At 47.3% G+C, this 19,510-nt stretch overlaps 1 protein-coding gene across 2 annotated transcripts in view; it reads right to left on the minus strand.

The window, feature by feature from the left end:
• Nucleotides 1-19,510, minus strand: part of KCNK10 (potassium two pore domain channel subfamily K member 10) — a 70,586-nt gene that overhangs the window by 35,114 nt on the left and 15,962 nt on the right. For both annotated transcript variants that reach the window (XM_045821930.1, XM_045821929.1), the window contains exons 3-4: nt 10,459-10,576; nt 46-206 (exon numbers count right to left, since the gene is read on the minus strand). In XM_045821930.1, coding sequence (XP_045677886.1) covers nt 46-206; nt 10,459-10,576 — 279 coding nt within the window. The remainder of the gene's footprint in view (nt 1-45; nt 207-10,458; nt 10,577-19,510) is intronic.

Below are 19,510 nucleotides of genomic sequence, written 5' to 3' on the forward strand. Positions count from 1 at the left end.
CAATCGGATCACGGAGGTTTGGGTTTACATAGAGGCGGTACTCACTCGAAAGACCTTCTCCACTCTTGCAATGCTTTTCCCAAAGATGGTTCCAAGTTGGTCTCCAATTCCAGCCAATAAGAAACCAAAGAGTGGAATTCCAAAGATGGCATATAAAATACAAAAGATTTTGCCTCCTTCAGTGCTTGGAGCAATATTCCCATACCCTGGTGAGAAATATTAAAAAGAGAGAGGGAGAGTGGTGAGGTGGCAGAGAAATCAGAGTAGGGAATGAAAGACTCCACAGACTCTTTAAAACGTTTCTGCATCCCCCCCGCCCAAGCACCACCACTGGATGAGCTTTAGGAAGTAGAACTTCATTTCAAAGGCCCATACAATTCAGAACACTGTTCCATTGCTGCCTTCCCTTTTCTCTTGTAAGTAGTTTTAAGGAGAACCAAGTTTCCTGGATCTAATGTATTTAGTTAGATTGCATTTCAGGAAATTTGCAGCCACCCATAATAACACTTCTAGTGGAAAATGGTACCATCCATTTCAGAAGCGCCCAGCATCCTGGGCCTGTCTGGTTTAGGAACACCCGTGCACCTGAAAAGGGGTCACCGTTTTCGGAAAAGAGCTCCTCCTTTAGAGCCTCCTCCCAAGGGGATCGGAAAAGAGCTCCTCCTTTAGAGCCTCCTCCCAAGGGCTGCCCCTCCACCAGCCAGACCGTGGCTGCCTCCAACATTTGCCCATGTAGGGTCCGGGGTGCTCTGCCTTTAAGGAGGCTCTGAGGTCAAGCACAAGTTCAGAAAGGCCCGGTGGATCACACAGCCCTCCCCCGGGAAGCCTGGAAACAGTCCAGAGTCGGGGAAGCAAGGCCACGCCCCGTCCCTACGTTCCTGCGTTCCCACACTGAGTGACGTTTACTCCTGCCTGGCACCCTCTGTAGGACCGGCCTGTCCCCGCCCACTTCTTGTATCTCAGGTTATCGACTACTGAATAAATGTTTGTTGGTGGAATTGATTTTTAAATACAAAAGAATCCTTTCATAGCCAGGTCTACTCGTATGTTTGTCAAATAGCGCTTTGAAAGCACCAACATCCGCATCCTCGAGAACTCTGCAATTACAACGTGACTTAGCACGGTGAACAGTGCCCTCACTCGATACGGATGGGACTGGCGACAGCAGTGGCGGAAGAAAATGGCTAATGGCATTGGCACAGTTTGTACAGAGATGCGAGTCCAAATTATTTGTCATTCATTTTTACAGCAGTGAGTGAGTGTCTAGTCACCTAACTGTCCTCCCACACCGGGGTAACTCAGGAGAGGGCCGTGTCTGCACCCATCAGTGGGTGGGTTGTTGGGTTCCTGGTCATCGGTGTGCTGGGGATGCCTCGCAGTGAAGAGCTGTGTTGGCGACCGACCGGTGCGTTGCCTGGTCTTTAGACATGAGAGGGGCCCACCTTCCCGCGCTGGCAGAGAACGCACTGTTGCTCTCTGCTCTTGCGTAATGAGTCACCTAGCTGTTTCCCCTTTCAGTTTTCCACTCGGAATCATTCAAACCTCTTATCACAAATTATCTAAATTACAGTTTCCATTTTATCCATGAGTGTCCAGGCAAACCTCCTGATTGATTGAATGCTGGGGGAAAAAGAAAAAAAGGCCTTGGAACTTTTTTCAGGAACTTAGACAAAATGCTTTTTTCTAAGCACGCCCTTCAACCCGATTTACATCAACATAGTCCTCTTTAAAGGGAATAAACGTGCCCATACAGCTTCACATTATGCTGGTTTATGGTGACTCTCAGAAACATTCTAGTAACTTCTGGAAACATTTAGGACTCTTGCTTGGCTGCCTCATAATTGCTGGATTAGCATCAGGGAATACAGGTTTTCTGTTCGTCTCATAACTCAGAAAGAAATAGACTGCAAAAAACAAGCAGGGGTGGAAACGGGAGGGGCGTGGGGAGGGCTGGGGGGGGTGGGCTGGGATGGGGGTAAAAGGCAGAAAACTGTACTCGAACAACAATTTAAATAAATAAATAATAAATAAATAAATACATAATCTGGGCTGGGGTTGGGGGGGGGGTGGGGGGGGGGAGAAATAGACTGCAGATACCAGCAAGCAAACTGAGGCTTTGAATCTGCTGCCTAGGCATCTTCTCAGCCCGGACAAGCGCTGCTCACCCTCCCTCCGGCTCTCAGAGAGGACCCGCCCCACCCCCTCCTGGGCTGGGGTGATTCCAGTGTCACCGAGGGGCATGAGAGGGAGGTGAGAACACAGAAGGTCCAGACCCAGTTCACCTCAGTCTATCCGGTTGTCCTCAGACTCACTTAGCCAACCCAAACCCTAGTGCTGGAGGGGTTCAAGGTCACTGCGGAAAAAGAACCAGTGAAGTGTAAAGTACTACACCAATGCAGACAAGAACGCTGAGATGAAATTAAAGCGACGGTCTTAGGTGAGGGCACTTACCTAAGTGAAGTCTTATTTAAATAAGTCTTTAAGCATATTTAAGGCCATCACTTCGTACCAGACCCAAAGTGGTCGTCATGCCTGAGTAATGCTGTATTTTGTGCACATGTGTGCATGCGTGTGAATTTTTGTCCCCTGCCTCTAATGGACAATTTGCAGAGATGGCTCCTGCTTTGACAGTCAAAGCCGTCACTCCAGAGAAATCCCAGAACTCACATTTGGGAAGTTTGCTCTGCAACAACAGGAGGGCCACACTCCTGCACTTTGGACTCTAGTTGTACCGGCCTGTTAGGCTGCCCAGCCTCGCCTTCCGGAATGCTGGGTAGAACCTTGAAGTGAGGTGTAAGGTTTGTACATAGGTTCTAGAACTAGGAATAACATAGATTCCTGTTCTGTTTCTTCTGCTTACTGACTCTCGGGTCTTGGGAAATCTACCTGACCTTCTGCCCCACTTTCCTCATCTGAGACGTAAGGCTATTAAAAACGCTCACCTTATAGGTTTTAGACATGAGAGGAGTTGCATGTAAAGAGTAAACACGTGTATGCAAAGCCCGACACAAAGTAAGCCTTCAGTAACTATTAGCAATTATCACCTGGCCCAGGGTTTTGTGTAGGAGGAAATCACTTCTGAGCAATATGTCTCCAGAAATAAAAAACTAAGCCCCAGGAGAAAACAGATGGTTGTTTACTACTTTCCCTCCGGAAACTCTGTCATCTTGCCACAGCCCCAGAACAAGGGACCAAGTGTCTGTACCTCAGTTTGGCTGGCTCAGTGACTTGGGTGGGCCCATGACTGGACTTGGGGTGCCGGTATCTCTTGGTGCTGCCAGGGGTGGTGAAGGCGGGGAAATGAGAGGGGACACACGGCCACAAGAGAAGCAATTGATCAGGCAGAACTAGCCCAGAAGATTGGAACTGGATTGAAGTAAAGCAAAAGACATCCAAGGAGCTAGTCCACTGACTGGTTCTCTGGTGACTTTCAAAGGAGACGGCCAGCCCAGCAAGGACGGTCTGTTACAAATGAGAAAGCCCAAGGCAGGGCTAAGCTCTGTTCATCCCCAGCTAGAAAACAGTCCCACACCTTTTATGAAGAGAGAGCTGATGTCTAAAGAGGATGTATGTCTGAGTAGCACACATATGATGCTCTCACTTGTTACGGACGTGCCAGAGTCAAATCTTTGCTGAACCATGTGCTGTGCATCCCTGGTACATGGTGAAGAGTGTGCATCCTGGAACCAGAATGTCTGTGCATACAGGGCTGGCTTCATGGATGTGCAATTTGTACAAACAGGACCCCCCATTTACAAGGGCCCCATGCTCTGTTTAACACTTAGCTGTTGCTATTTTAAGGTTCTTAATCATTTTTTAGCAAAGGACTATGTTTTCACTTTGCACTGAGACCCATGCATTATGAAGCTGGCCCTGCTGAAAGAAGTGAGGCTCCATTGCTTACTACCCGTGAGCTCTCGGGCGAGTTACTTAATGTCTGGGGACCTCAGTCTTCTCATCGGTACAATGTCACTAATGACAGTAATCACCTCAGGTGGTTAATGAGAGACGAAGATAAGGCCTGAGGACCACAGTACCTAGAATCAAGTGTGCACTCGCTAGATGTGACTGTCAGCCACAATGATCGTTATTTCCAAAACCATGGGTTAAGCTTCCAATTCAAGTGCTGGATGATTAGGAACAGCCGCCCAGGGCCCATGTTCCTTGGCAGGTACAACTCTCAAGTGAGGCCGCCAGGCAAGCAACACAGTTACCGACTACCATCTGGAACCTGACCACGGGCTCTCACTGATGTGGGCGGAGTCAGATGGCTCCATCCAAAAATGCCTCAAAGGCCAAAGTCCAATTGTATCCCAGAGCTGTCGGTAAGAATGCCGTCCTTTGTGGCCCTTCTGCAAGTGATGGTCCGCGAGAAAGTCTCTGCCCACAGGCGTGAGTGTCATGCCTCCAGCTCAGAAAAGCGAGTTGCTGGGGACCCACCAGCAGAGCCCACATTCAAGGGCAGGTGGGACTTGCTCACATCAGCATTAGTTACTGAGAAAGGGGGTCGGTGCAGGGCAACCCCAAGAAAGAACAGAACCCAGTCTTCCTTCTGGCAAGGTTCTCGGTTTGGAAAATGCTTGAATGCATTCATTCCCTTTGGCTATACACTTGTAAATCTTCCTGAATGTTGAGTACAAGCAAGAATGTTGAGTACAAGAAAAGCTTTTTTAAAAAAGAGGCTTTGATATCCTCAGATAAAAGGGCTGCTGCTTTTCTGAAACTGAGTAGGGCTGCTGCTTTTCAGAAAAGAATCTATTGTTCCTCAGATCTGTCTGTTGACATTCTAAGTCATGGACGTGTTTTCTGCGTATCTGCAAAGCACATAACCTCATGCAGTTCCTGACAATCTTTCTGGAAACAGTTTGGAGAGCCTTTTCAAGGCCCTTGATTTTTAACACAGCAGTCCCTTGGGGATCTTTCCAAGGAAACGACCAGAGAACTTCATGCGCAAAAGTTTTCATTGTGATGGTAAAAGAAGAAGCAGCTTCCGCCCCCAACAATAGAGAATTAAAGTGTGGATAGTAGATCCAGTGGAACCCCTCTGAGATCGTTTTTCAAAGAAGCTTGGTAACACAGGGCAATATTTACAGTATCATGTCGCAAATTACACGAACCCAAGCAAGCAGGCTAATGTCTGTGTATGTCACAAACAATGAAGAGACAGCGTCTCAGTGCCAGCTGTTCCGCTGCCTGACGCTTAAATTGTAGGAAATGTCTCAAGAAACACTGAAAGAATCAGTGGGTTCTGAGTTTTCTTATCAGCCTTTCTACCACATGGGATGAATGATGAAAAACCATCATTTCCACACGTCATTATTTTTACTAACATTGCACGACAGTTGGTCCTCTTTAGAATTCTCTGACTGTACGACTTTACACATACTCTCCACTCTGGAGTTAACATTTAGCCAGCTAAATGGTGGTCAACTTACAATACATTATTCTGCAATGTATTGAAAGAGACAAAAATAGTATTTTTCCCATTGAATTAAACAAGGACCCAATCTCTAGCACTAACACTGAGTCATGATACTGTAGTGGGTTTGCGGTTTGGGTTGGGTCTTATTTTTGTTTCTGCTTCATGCCTGTTCTGCAGTTGTTTCTTGGTCAACATCCACCTTCCTTCAGATTTTTGGGAAAGGTCCCCACCCCGTGCCTAAGTATGACACGGTGTCCTGCCTCCCGCTGTACAGGGGACACCTTCCCAAGCAGCCAGGACGCAAGCACATGGACACCCAGGCCCATTCCATAGGATGCTCTGCCTGAGACTTTAAATCCAGAGCAAGTGGCCCAAAGGAGGCAAGAGACGGCAGCTACAGCATCCAGCAAGGTCAGGCCCTGGCCATGGAGGTCACAGGGTACATACTGGCCCTCCATGATCTCTGACCCCTAAGTGTTTATTCATTAGAATTTCTTAGTGTTAGGAAACAGAAAAGCCAGTGCAGCTGGCTTAAGCAGAAAGGAAAATGCATTGAGCCCAGTAAATAGGAGATTTAACATTTATTTCTTAACACTTCATGGATAGCTCCATGCAAACCTCAAAGGGTGTGAACAGGACCCCCTTTATCACTCCCCTTTTTTTACTCTGCTTCTTTAATGTTAGCTGAATTCTAGGCAAAGCAACACATCAAAGGAAGAAAATGATTGGCAGGGTCCCGGGCCTATCATCTGTTTTTGGATTTACCTTCCATTAAGAAAGGAAGCCACTTCCTCCCAAGGTCAAGTAACAGCCCAGGAACTGAGGTTCTTACTGGGCTCACCCAGATCTCACGCCCGTCTCTTAACTAAGGACTGTGGCCACTCCAGTGCAAGATAATGAATTCTTAGGCTGGACGAGGTGATTCTTCCCCTGGGACCTGCCAAGTGTGGGGAGGAGGACCCCTGGGAAATGGTTATCAGAGTACGTAAACGGATGCCAGGCATCAGAAGCAAAGGACTACATGTTGTTTGAACAAACGCAAAGATTCTAGAATTAGGCTATTAAAAAAACAGATAATGTTACATATCAAATGTTTCTCATTAGGAGCACCATGCCTTAATCACAAATTGTCATGTGGGTCAATGAACACAGTTGTTCGATAACCAAGCCCCTGGGTTCCTACAGTTTGATACAGTAAGTACCATCAGAACTCATACCAGTGTAGCTACAGTGTGTTTCAGTGTGTCGTACACAACACCGATTTAGTCATTTTATAAAACAAGAAAATTCTGTTTATTTTCTGTTGTGGACTGTGAGGCTGTGGAGTAATAGGGCCCAATCTGGTCTCGAGTGTCTAAAAAGGCTTCTAGGCCCCAGATCCATGAACGCAATGCACACCCCTAATATTTGTAATCGTTGATCTTAACAGATATATCTGCAGATTTGCACGTGTGAACCTAGTCTGACATGTAATTAGATGAAACATCTTCCTAAAGAGGAATGACAATTCTCTTTCATTCCAAATGGTCTTATAGCCCCTAACTTTCTTGGTTGCACCAATGCAGAAACAACACAGGTCCTAAAGGTTAGGCCTAAAAACAAAAACAAAAACAAAAAAGGAGAGGGTGTGCCTCTAAAACAACACTTAGCCTCTGCAGCTTACACCAAGAAGCAGTTGACCACCAAAGACGTGCATCCCCCTAAGGAAGGCTTGCCCTCCGCCCCGCACTGAGCATGTGGTCAAGAAGGACAAGGGAGAGAGAAGCACCTGCCGGACGGCACAGCTGGCCTTCAGAGGGCAACAGATGGGAGAGTTCCTTCCCGACGTTAAAGAAGGAATCCTTCCGCCGTGAGGGCAGAGCCCCCCCCCCCCCATGCCTGTCCTTCATTGCTATGGACTGGGGACTGCTCTATGTCTTTCATTCTCTAAATGAACATTTTTACTGCCATGTGACTTCAGTATTGTATGGGAGTTGATAACTGTCAAACTTTTTCAGCAGAACTGGGAAAGGGATATAATTTAGAAATTCTACCATACAGGAAAAAAAATAAAGAGAAGAAATACAGAGAATGACAAAAGAGCCCATCGGTGGCAAATCTCAGAAAGAGCCGGCAAAAATCCAATTATAAAGGTGAGGGTCTCACCCTGGCTGGTGTGGCTCAGTTGGTTGGGGCATTGCCCTGTAAACCAAAAGACTGTGGGTTTAATTCCTGCTCAGGGTCCATGCCTAGGTTGTGGGTTCAGTTCCTGGGGCACGTACCAGAGGAAACCAATCTATGTTTCTCTCTCACATCGATGTTTCTCTCCCTCCCTTCCTCCTACCCCCCCAAAAAGTGAGGGTCTCATCTTGAACTTCAAAAAAAATCTTTGTTTGCACCAGGTATGGATATAAGTTGAAGAGGGGTAGCAGCAGAAACCCCTCTGAATTTAATCTAGTCCAAAAAAACAGACAAGGCAAGACTAATCGTGGAATAGCACAGATGGACCATATTTTTAGAAAGCGCCTGTGTTTCTTCGGCAGCAGGAAAAGACGCGAGTGCTGGGATGTGCTACCTGAAAAGCTACCTGCTTCCCCTGCTCTCCTCTCCCCAGCGCCATGGAAAATTCAGCAGATGGCTGATGCAGGAACATTCAGTTTGTTTGGTGTCAAGTATTTTAAAAAGAAACTGGCCCAGCATAAATATGAAGCTTCCATTTTTAAAAAATGTGAAAAAAAAAGCAGCAAAACTTACCACTGGATGAAAGACACTCAATGGAAAAATGTCACCCCAAGCAGACAAATGGTAACACACTATTGAAGTAATCATCTCTAAGAATCTTCACAGAGAAACCACAAGCAGAAATGCAAGAAATTGGTGGCGGGTGGGGTGGGGGGGTGGGGAATAGGGACCAAACAAGTAAAGATGAAATGGGAGCTAATGGAACTCAGGAAAGAAAAGGGAAGGAAAAAATTCCACTAATGATCACAAAATTTTAAAAAAAATTAGAAGAAACAGATGGCAGAATAGGCACTGTGAGGAACACACACACACACACACACACACACACATTCACAAATGGAATAGAGAGGATAAAATTACCAAAATGACAACCAAATCTGAAGAGTTAAAAAGGCATAGTGGGAAAAGGACAGACATAAAATACAGGCAAAGAAGTGATGATGTATGTGTAGTTGGAATTCCCAAAGGACAGAACTAAAACCATACAACAGAAAAAAGTGTTTGCCTATCAATGGAACCTAATCAACAAAAACAAGCGAGCAAAATAGAACGAGAGACATGGAAATAAAGAACAAACTGAGGGGAGGGGGGAGGGGGGAGGGGGATAACCAGAGAAAGAAGGGGAAGGGTCAAGTCAAGGACCGTGTATAAAGGACCCGTGGACCAGGACAACTGTGGGGGAGAGGATTGAATGTGGCAGGTGGGGGTGGGCAGGGCAGGGGAGAGCAATGGGGGAAAAATGGGGACAACTATAATTGCACAACAAGAAAAAAAAAATTTTAAAGACGACAGTCAGCAATTCTTCCCTGAAATCAATGAAACAAAACCTAGTAGTGGTATGAAAGATAAAGATAAAACCTTTTGGGTAGTTGAGCCAAAGATGAAGTCACTTATAAAAGGGAAAAATACGGGTCTGCCATCAGGTTTCTCTACAGCAGCATAAACATCCGAAGAGAGTGAAATAACACATACAAGACCCTTTAAAAACAGCCTGTGAGTCAAGGATTTCATTTCCAGCCAAACTGCCATTCAAGGGCAAAACTACCATTTTGAAGCGCACAAGAACTCAGGGAATATTGCTCCCATAAGCCGTGTTTAAGAGAACTATATGAAGATGAGTTTCAGCCAATCAGATGAAGAAAACCAGGGCAAAGGGACTCAGGATGAACACTAGCGATATTTAACTGAGAACTACAACTAAAACGCATGTGAGTACCAGGAGAACAGACCAGAATGAAAATGATGTACCCAATGTTACAGAACAACACAAAGAGTAATAGTTGAGAGTGGAAGACGGAAAGAAGGTGGGATGTTAAGTTCACTTTACAGGCAATAGCTGAGAGCCCAGTGTTGTCATCCAAAGCAGGCAAATCACCCAACAGAAGCAGAAGTGTATTTAATAACGTAAAAGTAAAAATTCAAAGGATGATGTCGAGAGGGAGATGTCATTGCCCATAATGGGGAAGTAATAGAGAGACTGCTTAAAGACTAGAGCACTAAGTTGTTATATACTATTATAATAATAAAGTGAACCCCTAAGACGAAAATACAGAACTCCCCAAGTATCAGGAAAAGGAGGAGGCATGCAAATATCGTAAGGGAAAAATTGCTGCGGGAAGGGAGTACAGATCACCCTCTATGGCGAGTTGTGAAGAGCATTTCCCTAGTCAAAACAAATGCAAATGCTCACTTTTGATCTAATCCAACTATGGTGGAGGGCAGGAGGATGGGAAGAGAGCCCTTCTCCAGCCGAGTGGATGAAAGAGAATGAATTCCTCATCTTAGCGCCACAGGAAGTCAGGACATGACCCCGCAACCGAGCGTTCACGAAGTGGCTGTACGCGGGTAGTATTTAGTCACGAAGATGAATATTGAAATAACCAAGCAAAAGAGAATACAGTGGTTACCCTGGGGACGTGAACAACTACTGGTTTTCATAAACGAACTTTCTAGAACATTCTGGTGATTTCCTATATAACTTTAAGAAAAAAACTACAATTTTAAAAAAGGAATTTGAGCACAACTGAGCAGTCTGAGCTCCACTGACCGACGCATTGTTTCATTTTTCACTCTACCCTTCTCATGAGGTCCTTGCAAACTAACAGCCCCTGCGTCTTCCAGTGTGAAAAACGAAGTTCTCCGTCTGCTTTGCCTTTGACTTAAAGCCACAACAACCACTGCAGTAACGTGGCCCTGTTTCTTAAGCTTCCTGGCAGCCCCGGGCTCTGCCACAGACTCCATGAGGGCCGAAGCCTGACTCGGCACCATGACCCGGAGGCCTGCAGAGGAAAGGAGAGCAGCGAGCAGATGGCTACCTATGGTGGTGATGACAGTCCCCGCGAAGAAGAAGGCACTGCCGAGGTCCCAGTGGCTGCTGTTGTTGGAGGAGTTCCCTATCGGGCTCACCCCCGCGTTGTCGGCGTCCAGGGCGTGCTGCAGAGAAAGGGAGAAAGCATGAGACCCGGTTTAAAAAGTTAAAAAGAATAATAATGATTTCCCTGCTCAAGAGCCTTCAGTGATCTACAGAGGACTGGTTACATAAATGAGGGCATAGTCACAAAGCAAAATGCTACACACCCACTGTAAGTGGGGGACAAAAACTAGTGTATACAGTGTGGTGCCATCTGTGCAGAGTTTGCAGCCACAGATTCATGCAGTGAAGCCCTGGGTTATACAAACTGCACACAAATCACTTCGCACGTACGTAGAAAGATGTCGGAAGGATTGCCACCCAAAGTGGCCATTCCTGGAAGACAGGGTTTCAGCTGCTTTTGACTCTTTTCTGTTTGGTTAGAATGTTTCACACCGAGCTTGTTCCAGGGGTACTGGAGGTAGGAGCTTGGGCTCCCGGGGCAGACTACCCTGGCTCTACCTGGTGTTAACCGCAGAACCCTGGGCAAGTTATTTTAACCTCTCTGAGCCCACATCTCCTGCCTTGAAAACCGGGAATAATGATACCTCCCCCCCCCCAGAGCCGTTGTGGATATTGAATGAGATGGTCCATGCAATGCATTTAGCTCAATGCCCCGCACTGGGTCAGCGTTGACCTGATCGCCAGTCTTGTGACTGTCATTTCACTGTCCCCCAACACAAAGACACATATTGCTCCTTTTTAAAATACGACTGACTCCTTGCTGCCTACTGGATTTAGAATTCCACACAACTTAAAATTCCCAAGAAATTGGCCATGTTGATGACTCACCCCCACCTCATCCTACTAAAGCCTCCAGCCCCAGCAGGACACTCCATGAGATGGTCCCTCACACTTCCGGACTTCTGACTTGCTCGTGCCCTCCCTAAAGTGACATTACTTTGGGGTCTAGACCAGCCCCACTTCTTTCGAGGGCATGCACAGAATAAGGTGAAATCTCTCAGCAGCCCTTCTGAGCTAGACCCTGCCAACCCCTTTCCGGCCAGAGGAGAGGGGAGGAGCAAAGAGATGAGCTGCAGGGAGGAAGGGACAGGTGGGAGTCTCAGGGGGAGGTGACAGACATAGGGCTACTTCTAGAACAACTAGAGACTCTGTCCCCCAGAATGGCCCCATGCGGAGCCATCAAGGCACAATTAAATACGGAAATGTGATTATATTTATCCTAAATCATGCCATTTAGGCTTTGTTAAAACAGACACTGTTGCCACAAATCAGATTACAAGTGAAAAAGTCAATAATCAATATATGTTGCCTGCATAAATCAGAGATATTTAAAACTCTCTAGGTGAGGGATCAGCAACCTTTCTGCATAAAGTACTAGATAATAAATACTTTAGGCTTTGTGGGGGAAGTGTGGTTTCTGTCGCATATTTTTGGTTCATTGCACAACCCTTTAAGTAGGCAAAGACCATTCGTAGCTCACGTGTTGCAGAAAACCAGGCTACAGGATGGATTTGGCAGACCCCTAGACAATTGACTGAACAAAAGGAGAAATTCTCTTTTGTTTAAGTCTTTAGAGGCTTCTTCCCTGCCTCTACGAACATGACATCTGTGCTGGCCACTGTTTCTGGCATAAACCCTGGCACCCCAGAATGTAAAATCCAGCTGCGCAGGCTGCGTACAGACTGTCTTTGCCCACGGTTTAGATCGACCTAACCGACAACAATCATTTATTCATCAGGGGCTCCGCTCCGCTCTGCTTTAGAGAAAAGATAGCTGGCGAGTCCTTTCGGCTAGCAAACGATCCATTTTCACTACGCTGTGAGCGCCATCACACCCAGCCACAGGCCTCGCTGGGGTTTCTCTCCCCATTATCGATTCAGCTCTGATGGGCCCACCTGGAAATAATACCCCCTGGACAACTCAAGGCCTCAGTCACGTAGGTGACCTCCAATCACAGCACCAATACCTAATATTTACAATGTCTACGATGCCGCACAGAGAGCTTGGTTTCAGCCAGGTCTCACCGGGCTGAGAATTGCAAAGAAGCATCCGCGGCAGGCCCAGCACTGCATGTAAAAACGCAGGTTTGCAGCCAGGGCAAACTGAGATGCTGATCTGTCTCATCGGAAAATCCAAAGTAAGATTCCTTTTCAAGGCTCGCTTTTTGGAATCATGTAATTTACAGATATTTAATGTTTACATAGGTAACCCTCCAGGAAAGTGTTTATCCATTGAAAGGAAACATTCGTTCAGTGCTTGCACTGAGCCAGGTACTATGGAAGTGTTATATCATTTTATCCTTTGCACAGCTTGCGGGTTACTCAATTTGATCCTTTCTACAACTTGCAAAAAAAAGGTAAAAGGACCCCCATCTTTGGTGGTAAGAAAGCAGCCTCGGGGAAGTTCAGTAACTTACCGCAGGTGACACAGCCAGGAAGCAGGGACGTCAGGATTCACACCCTGACTGGGTCAAAGCCGTGGTTTCGCCCTGCCCCCTACACAGGGTGCCCAGAGCTCACTGCTCCTGGCCCACACCCATGACTGCCTCTAGGGAGGACGGAAAAGGACGGCCATCGTCTGAGAATTTAGGCAGAAGGGACCACAGGGGACCAACTCTCATTAGACTGCTTCCTTGGAAGTGGAGGCACCAAACTTCATTTTGTCTCTTGGAACCGGAGAGAGCTTAACTGTGTTGCATTAAAAACTTAATTTAAAAACAAATGGATAAAAATTGGGAAAGGTTGATTTTATACCCTGAGAGGGAGGAAACCAAGAAAAGAGAGAGAAAGCCGTGAAAAACAAGGTCGGAAAAAGAGAGGATGGAGTGTCCACTGACACGCGGGAGATTCAAGGTGAGTTCCAGCAATGCCCAGGACTTTTGAAGAACACGTCCATCCGGTATCCAACTTTAACTTGCTTTATTATTATGTAAATTCTTCTCTTGATTCCCCCCAAATCTTCAGTAAAATGGGCTATCCACGCAAATGCCTTTGGGAAGTGGTTTTGTGGAAATGAAATATAAGGGCTGTTACGGCGCTAGGGGGCCAGAGTGTGATTTAGAACCAGAAGGAAGAAGGAAAAGGATAAGCCCTTCGACGAGTCACCGAGCTCTTGCTAAGGCTTTGGACAGCCCCCAGTCCCAGAAATGCGGTTTGCTGCCATCCAAATCTGATGAGTCAGAAACACTCCAACAAACCACCAGCGTTAACGTGAATCAGCAAACTCGTGTTACGTGCCTACAGGGAAAACGCAGTGCAAAAGACTGTATGCCCTTGAATTCATAGCATCATTTTTAATTCAGTAAGACTATTCCTCATTGAGTTCATAGTTCTAACTCGACCCTCCTAAAGTATTTTCTAATGATCTTGTTTGAACTCAAGAAAACATTTTAAAATTAAATGCATTGGCTTTTAAGTTTCTCTCTCTCCCTCTCTCTCTCTCCCTCTCTCTCTCTCTGCATTCAGGCTGCAAAAGTGAAGATAAGCCAGCCCATTAGAAATGTCTGAGCACAGCGACAGCAAAATGATATAACTGAGCTGTGTGCTGTTTGGCTTAAACATCAAACAAAACTCTCCCTCTCCCCCCATGCATCCTCCCCACCCCGCCCCGCCCCACCCCATGCATTAGAACCATCTGAAAGATATAAAGAGAACCTGCAGCCTCTCACAAGTGAGGCGTGTCTGAGGTTGACAGTGAAGGAAGAGAGAAGGGGCTATCGATCACTGCCCCCCACCCCCGCTGCCCCCCAGTGCTGCAATCCCATAAGGCAAGGCCTGGCAGAGTAAATCACTCTCTGGACGGCGTGCGATACCATCATGAGTGTTCACACTACACTGAGATGAATGACGACCCACAGGGGACCACTAACTGTCTGTGGCTTTTCTCCTATGATCTGTGTACTCGGCGAGATAATCTGTTTCCTTATGTGGCACCAAAAAGGAAGATGCGCAGTAATCACTCAGCTTGTCTGAGACGGGCCAAAGAATAACACCGATGGGCGCCATATGCGTGGACATCGACAGCTAGGGGGAGCATCTGATTGACGGCCCCATCTGACACACTTGCCGAGGGTAGAAGGGGGCTCTCCTCACACTCACGCGGGGACCACAAGGCATGCGCAACCCAGGACGCACGACCACTTCACGCATAGCCTACACCACTGGGGCGAAAGGAAAGGACCCCTCCTCAGAGGTCACAAAGGTGGCTCTGTGTTGACACTATACTTCGTCCCAGCCAGCAACAGGATTTGTGGAGTAGAAAATGAGCCAGGGCTTGAGGCAGGCTGACGGGGTGGGTGTGAAAGTGGCTTCCTAAATGCATTAATAGTGAGCAGACTTTCCGCCATTAGTGGACAGAAGAAGAGCCGCAGACCCCCTGAGGCAGGCAAAGGCCGCTGGCAGATCACGTGCACACCAACTCGAAGATGCCCCTAATGAGTCAGAGCCCCACAGCCTCCTCCCACCTCCTTACACGGCGGTGGTGGCCGGAGGGCTTCGGGAAGGAAGTGGAAAGATGGTGTTAATTTGTTTGCCACAGTTGCTTTTTATTTCTCCTGCTTCAGAAGTGCTTTACATATAAATATTTAACTGCAGCGAAAGTGAATGCGGTGGCGCTGGGGGAGGGGCAATTTCCCGTGCACATGCAAGGCCTCATCCTAACATTTCAAACCAGATTGCGAGGGGATCGGAGAGGAAACCTGGACCCACCCTCACAAGGCATTTCCGCGGCTGATTCCAAGAAGTCTTTGCTGTAGTGCAGAGAGGTGCAGTGTGTGAGCAACTCGTGTTTCTCCTGCCACAGAGAAATCACATGGATGAAAGGGCAGATGCTCAGCCCGTGCAAGTCACGCACCTTCCCTAAGCCTCAATTTCCTCATCTATAAAATGAGGGACCTTCCTTGCAGGGATTTTCTCCCACGTGTTTTTGATTTTGGACAATGCGCTTTACTATTTCATATATGATAATATTAATAATATTACAGGAATCTTTTCTGAGGGCTTAACTAGTACATGGGCTAACTCAGTTCACGCTTGTGGTGCCCCTTTGAGACGGGTATCGCTACCATCCCCAGGGGACACGGACTCGCACTAGTGCACACCTCCCCCACGTGCACGGGCCTAGTGCCCGGCCACACCAGCACGTGGATGGTGATGAACAGGAAGACCCCATCTGAAAATGCCAGGAAGGCAGCTTCTCTCCACCCCGTGTTCTTCTTTCTCCCCATCTTGGGCCGCGTTGGCCCAGCTTCCTGGCTCTGGGGAGAGTGGGCAGGCACCCACCCAGGCACCTCTGTGAGAGGTGGAGGGAGAAGGGAAAGAGGATCGATGCCCACGTGCCTTCACCTGGCACCCAGACAGATAGCCGGCAGCGGCCTGCGTGCAGCAGCCATCCTGTGGCCACACCACACTCACAAAAACCAGGCCGGGCCATAAAAAGGCCAAGAGAAAGGCACCGTCAGGGCCGTGGTGGCTATTACGATGGTGTTTATTTCCTGCTGTCCTAGTATCCAGTTATGAGCAAATATTAGCCTTTCCTTGGGGCCCCGGGGAACCAGGCAGCAGGCTTTCATCGGAACTTTACAGCCTAGTTACAAACCTAAAGCAAAGGCCAGCTGCGGAGAGGACAGGACAAATGGAAAATCCGTTTGGGGAGTAAGAGAGGGCGAAACCCAAGGTGAACTGGGCCGGCATCCAGAGCCGATGGTCTCGGACAAGTTCGCTTTCCTTGTTTCCACTAGTTCATTCTTTTGTGGGGCGGGGAGGGGGGGGCGGGGTGAAAGGTTCTAAAACTCAGTTCATCAGCACCTAGGTCAACACCCACGACTAATCTACCGAAACATCGTCACATGGGATCCAGGCCTGTTTGCAGGAGCTCGTTTGCCTTCTGAATTGTGCCTAACGATGTGGAATTAATGTCCTCTCTTGGACTACACGGAAGGATGGAACCAGAGAAACTTTCCAACCAGGAGGAAGGCATCACGTCTACTAAGGAAGCCAAGATGTATGTTCTGAGACCATCAATAAACTTTCAGGCTGTCACCTTTCATCTCTGTCGGGGCTCACCCTCTACAGACTCAATAACAACTTCGTCAAGAGATGTTGAAAAATCACCCCGGACCCGAGGAGCATGTGTGCTGTGTGCCCTGCTCTCTCTGCCCTCGCGATTGTTCCTATCAAAAATGAGTCTCTTCAATTTCTGGGGAAAAAAAATTTCTTTTGCTGGGCTAAAAAAGCAGTTACAAGAATTCTGATGCATTGCAGCGTGAGCTACATCAAAGATGACCATTCCTTCCATTGTCATTCCATGCACTGGAGAGAGTCTGAACTTTAAAAGATGATTAAAACCACAATTTTAAAAAAAAGAAGAAGATTCTTCTGCTACCTTGTTTTGGTCGTAGCTATTTACTTGAAAGCTTTCTCAGTCTTGAGCATTCGATATTAATCCCAAATTAATATTTCATTTTCTGGCACCCTTAGAGAAAGTCAGCACCTACAGTCACCACCTTCCTTTGATACTCACACAGTTTGCGGTGATACAGAGTGGAGACAATGCCAGGGACTTCAAAGAAAGTTCTAGAATTCTCATAAAGATAATCTTAGTTCAAAACACTTGCCATGTGCATTCTATCTTATTCATCCCTCACAAAAAAAAATTCCTGTACTAATAAATCCTAGTATTATTCTCACTTTCTAAATGAGTCGAAAGACACAGGAGTAACTTGCCCGCAGCCACAGTAGTGAGCAAGCAAGCGGCAGAGCGGGCTCCGGTGAAAAGTCCGCCCCGTCGGCTCTGGCCTTCTCCTGCCTCCCACAGAGGCCTGCCTCTCCAGCCTGCAAACGCTTCCTAAAGCTCACCTGTCATGTCACCTGCCTCCACCTGAACAAAAAGACAACAAAGAGAACTAGGAATTGGTACTTCGGGTCCTCATTTTTCAAAAAACAAAAGATTAAAACCTCATTCCCTCAGTAAAGTTAACCTGCATCAATCAGCAGGCTTTGCATCCTGTCTGCCCCTTTTCCACCGAGAACGAAGGAAAATATATGTCCCCCATATAAACTGGTGCAGACCTGACTCACAGCTCGTGGGCCCTGCTCTTAAAGGCACTGTATCGGCACAGCCACGACACCTGGTATGACGGCAAAGAGCCATGTCCCTCAATACCAGGGGTGGCAAACTCATCTTCACCGGGGGCTACATCAGCCTTGGGGCTGCCTTCCAAGGGCCGAATGTAATTTCAACTCCTTAACAGTTAAGCAGTTACATTTATACAGACCTAAAATGTTTTCGGCCCTTGGAAGGCAACCACGAGGCTGATGTGGCCCCCGGTGAGAATGAGTGTGCCACTCCTGCTCTAGAGGACAGCCAACCGATCACCAGTATACCCTGCGGCCTTGTCACAGGTGAATGGAGGTCCCTTTGAGGGTCCCACAGCGTGAGCCAGAGACTCCTCTCTGCGCACGGAAGCCTGAGTGTCTCCTTATCTTCCAGCACCGGCCGCACTGGGCCCTAACTAACCGCCCAGGCCAAATCGGTCCCCGCAGCCAGGTGCAGAGCCGTATGGTTAAAAAGGACAGATGCCGCAGCCCGTATCCAGACCCCAGTTTAACTTCTCACTTAAGCTTCGGCAAGTTATTTAGCGTCTCTGAGCATCTCTGTTCCTTGGCTGCTTACCCCTCCTCAGAGGATCCTTATGAAGATTAAATGACTTAAAATACAGAAAGCATTTAGAGCAGTGCCTGGCCACAGTCCGCCCCAGGTGGTGCCAGCTAGGGACACAGTGAATACTGGACTGGAAGCTTCTGGAGGGCAGGGAGTGGGCTTCTTGCACCTTTGTTATGTTCTGCTGATCACCAGAACCTCGCACAGCACCTGCGTCATGCCAGACGTTCAGTAAATATCAATTATCTAAAGGAATACATTGGATTATGAGCAATGAAAATAATTGTCTGAGCCACACACCATCAAAATCTTGCTAAAAGAGTCTTGCTTCACTTTAAATAAGGAGCAAACACGTGCACATTTGTGTATAAATGTGGACACAGTAGCATTCATTTCTGGGATTTTGTTTTATTTTTACCGTAGTTTTTTTTTTTGGAAACACTGAATTCTCATTTGCGAATTCATTTTTTCCAGTGACATGCCAATTTCCATTAGCTCTTTAATTGCTGGCTTAAAAGCTTTAGATCGTCCTCACTCAGCAGTGATGGAATCAACAACCCCAGGGATAAAAACAACAACAACAATAATAATAATAACAATGAAGTGGAGGCCTGGAGAGACAGGCCAGAGGCTGCAGGCCCAGCCTTGCACACACTGCACGATCTTCCTCGGCCCGTTGGCTGCCCTGGAAAAAGGGCAAGCCTCTGACTTCAGGACGACAGCTGCAGGGAGTCCCTTCCGCTCCTCAGAGCTGGGTCATTCCGCATAAAGAACCCAAACCTGTCCTCCCCAGAGGTCACCTGCTGCCTGGGCTGCGGCCTAAGCTTCCTGCATGAGCTCTACTAGGAAGAAGGGGCGGCCCAGGGCAGGGAAAGAAAAAGCTTCTCTGGCTCTGATCTCTGACTCATGGTAAGGATTTCCACAGGCGGACAGATGGGTGTCTCAGGGGCCCCCTCCCCCTTAAAATCCTTATATTCCTAAATATGTAAAGCTCTGGGGGCTGGAGACACCAAGGGAATCTGCCCCTGCGTAAGGAAAACAGAACAATGATTTGAAAGGGGTCTTTTTGACAACTGGAAGGGAAAGAAAGGTCTTCTATTGCACAAGAACAAAGTCATCTTCTCCTTGGTTTCTGGAAGGTTTTAAAGGAAGGGCTCTTGGTCTCCAAAACAGATTTAGAAGGTCCCATTTATTCATTTGCTCCTCAAACCTTACACATCTTCTTTGGGCCAGCCATTGGGCCGGGCATGAGGGATGTATCGATGGCAGATACAGACTCAGCCTGCAAGAGCTCACAATCGTGGGAAGGAGACAGAAGAGAAAAGTGATTATCC

Source organism: Phyllostomus hastatus, unplaced genomic scaffold (genome assembly GCF_019186645.2).
Source record: "Phyllostomus hastatus isolate PE091 unplaced genomic scaffold, TTU_PhHast_1.1 phas_scaffold_501, whole genome shotgun sequence".
Classification (NCBI taxonomy): Eukaryota; Metazoa; Chordata; class Mammalia; order Chiroptera; family Phyllostomidae; genus Phyllostomus; species Phyllostomus hastatus.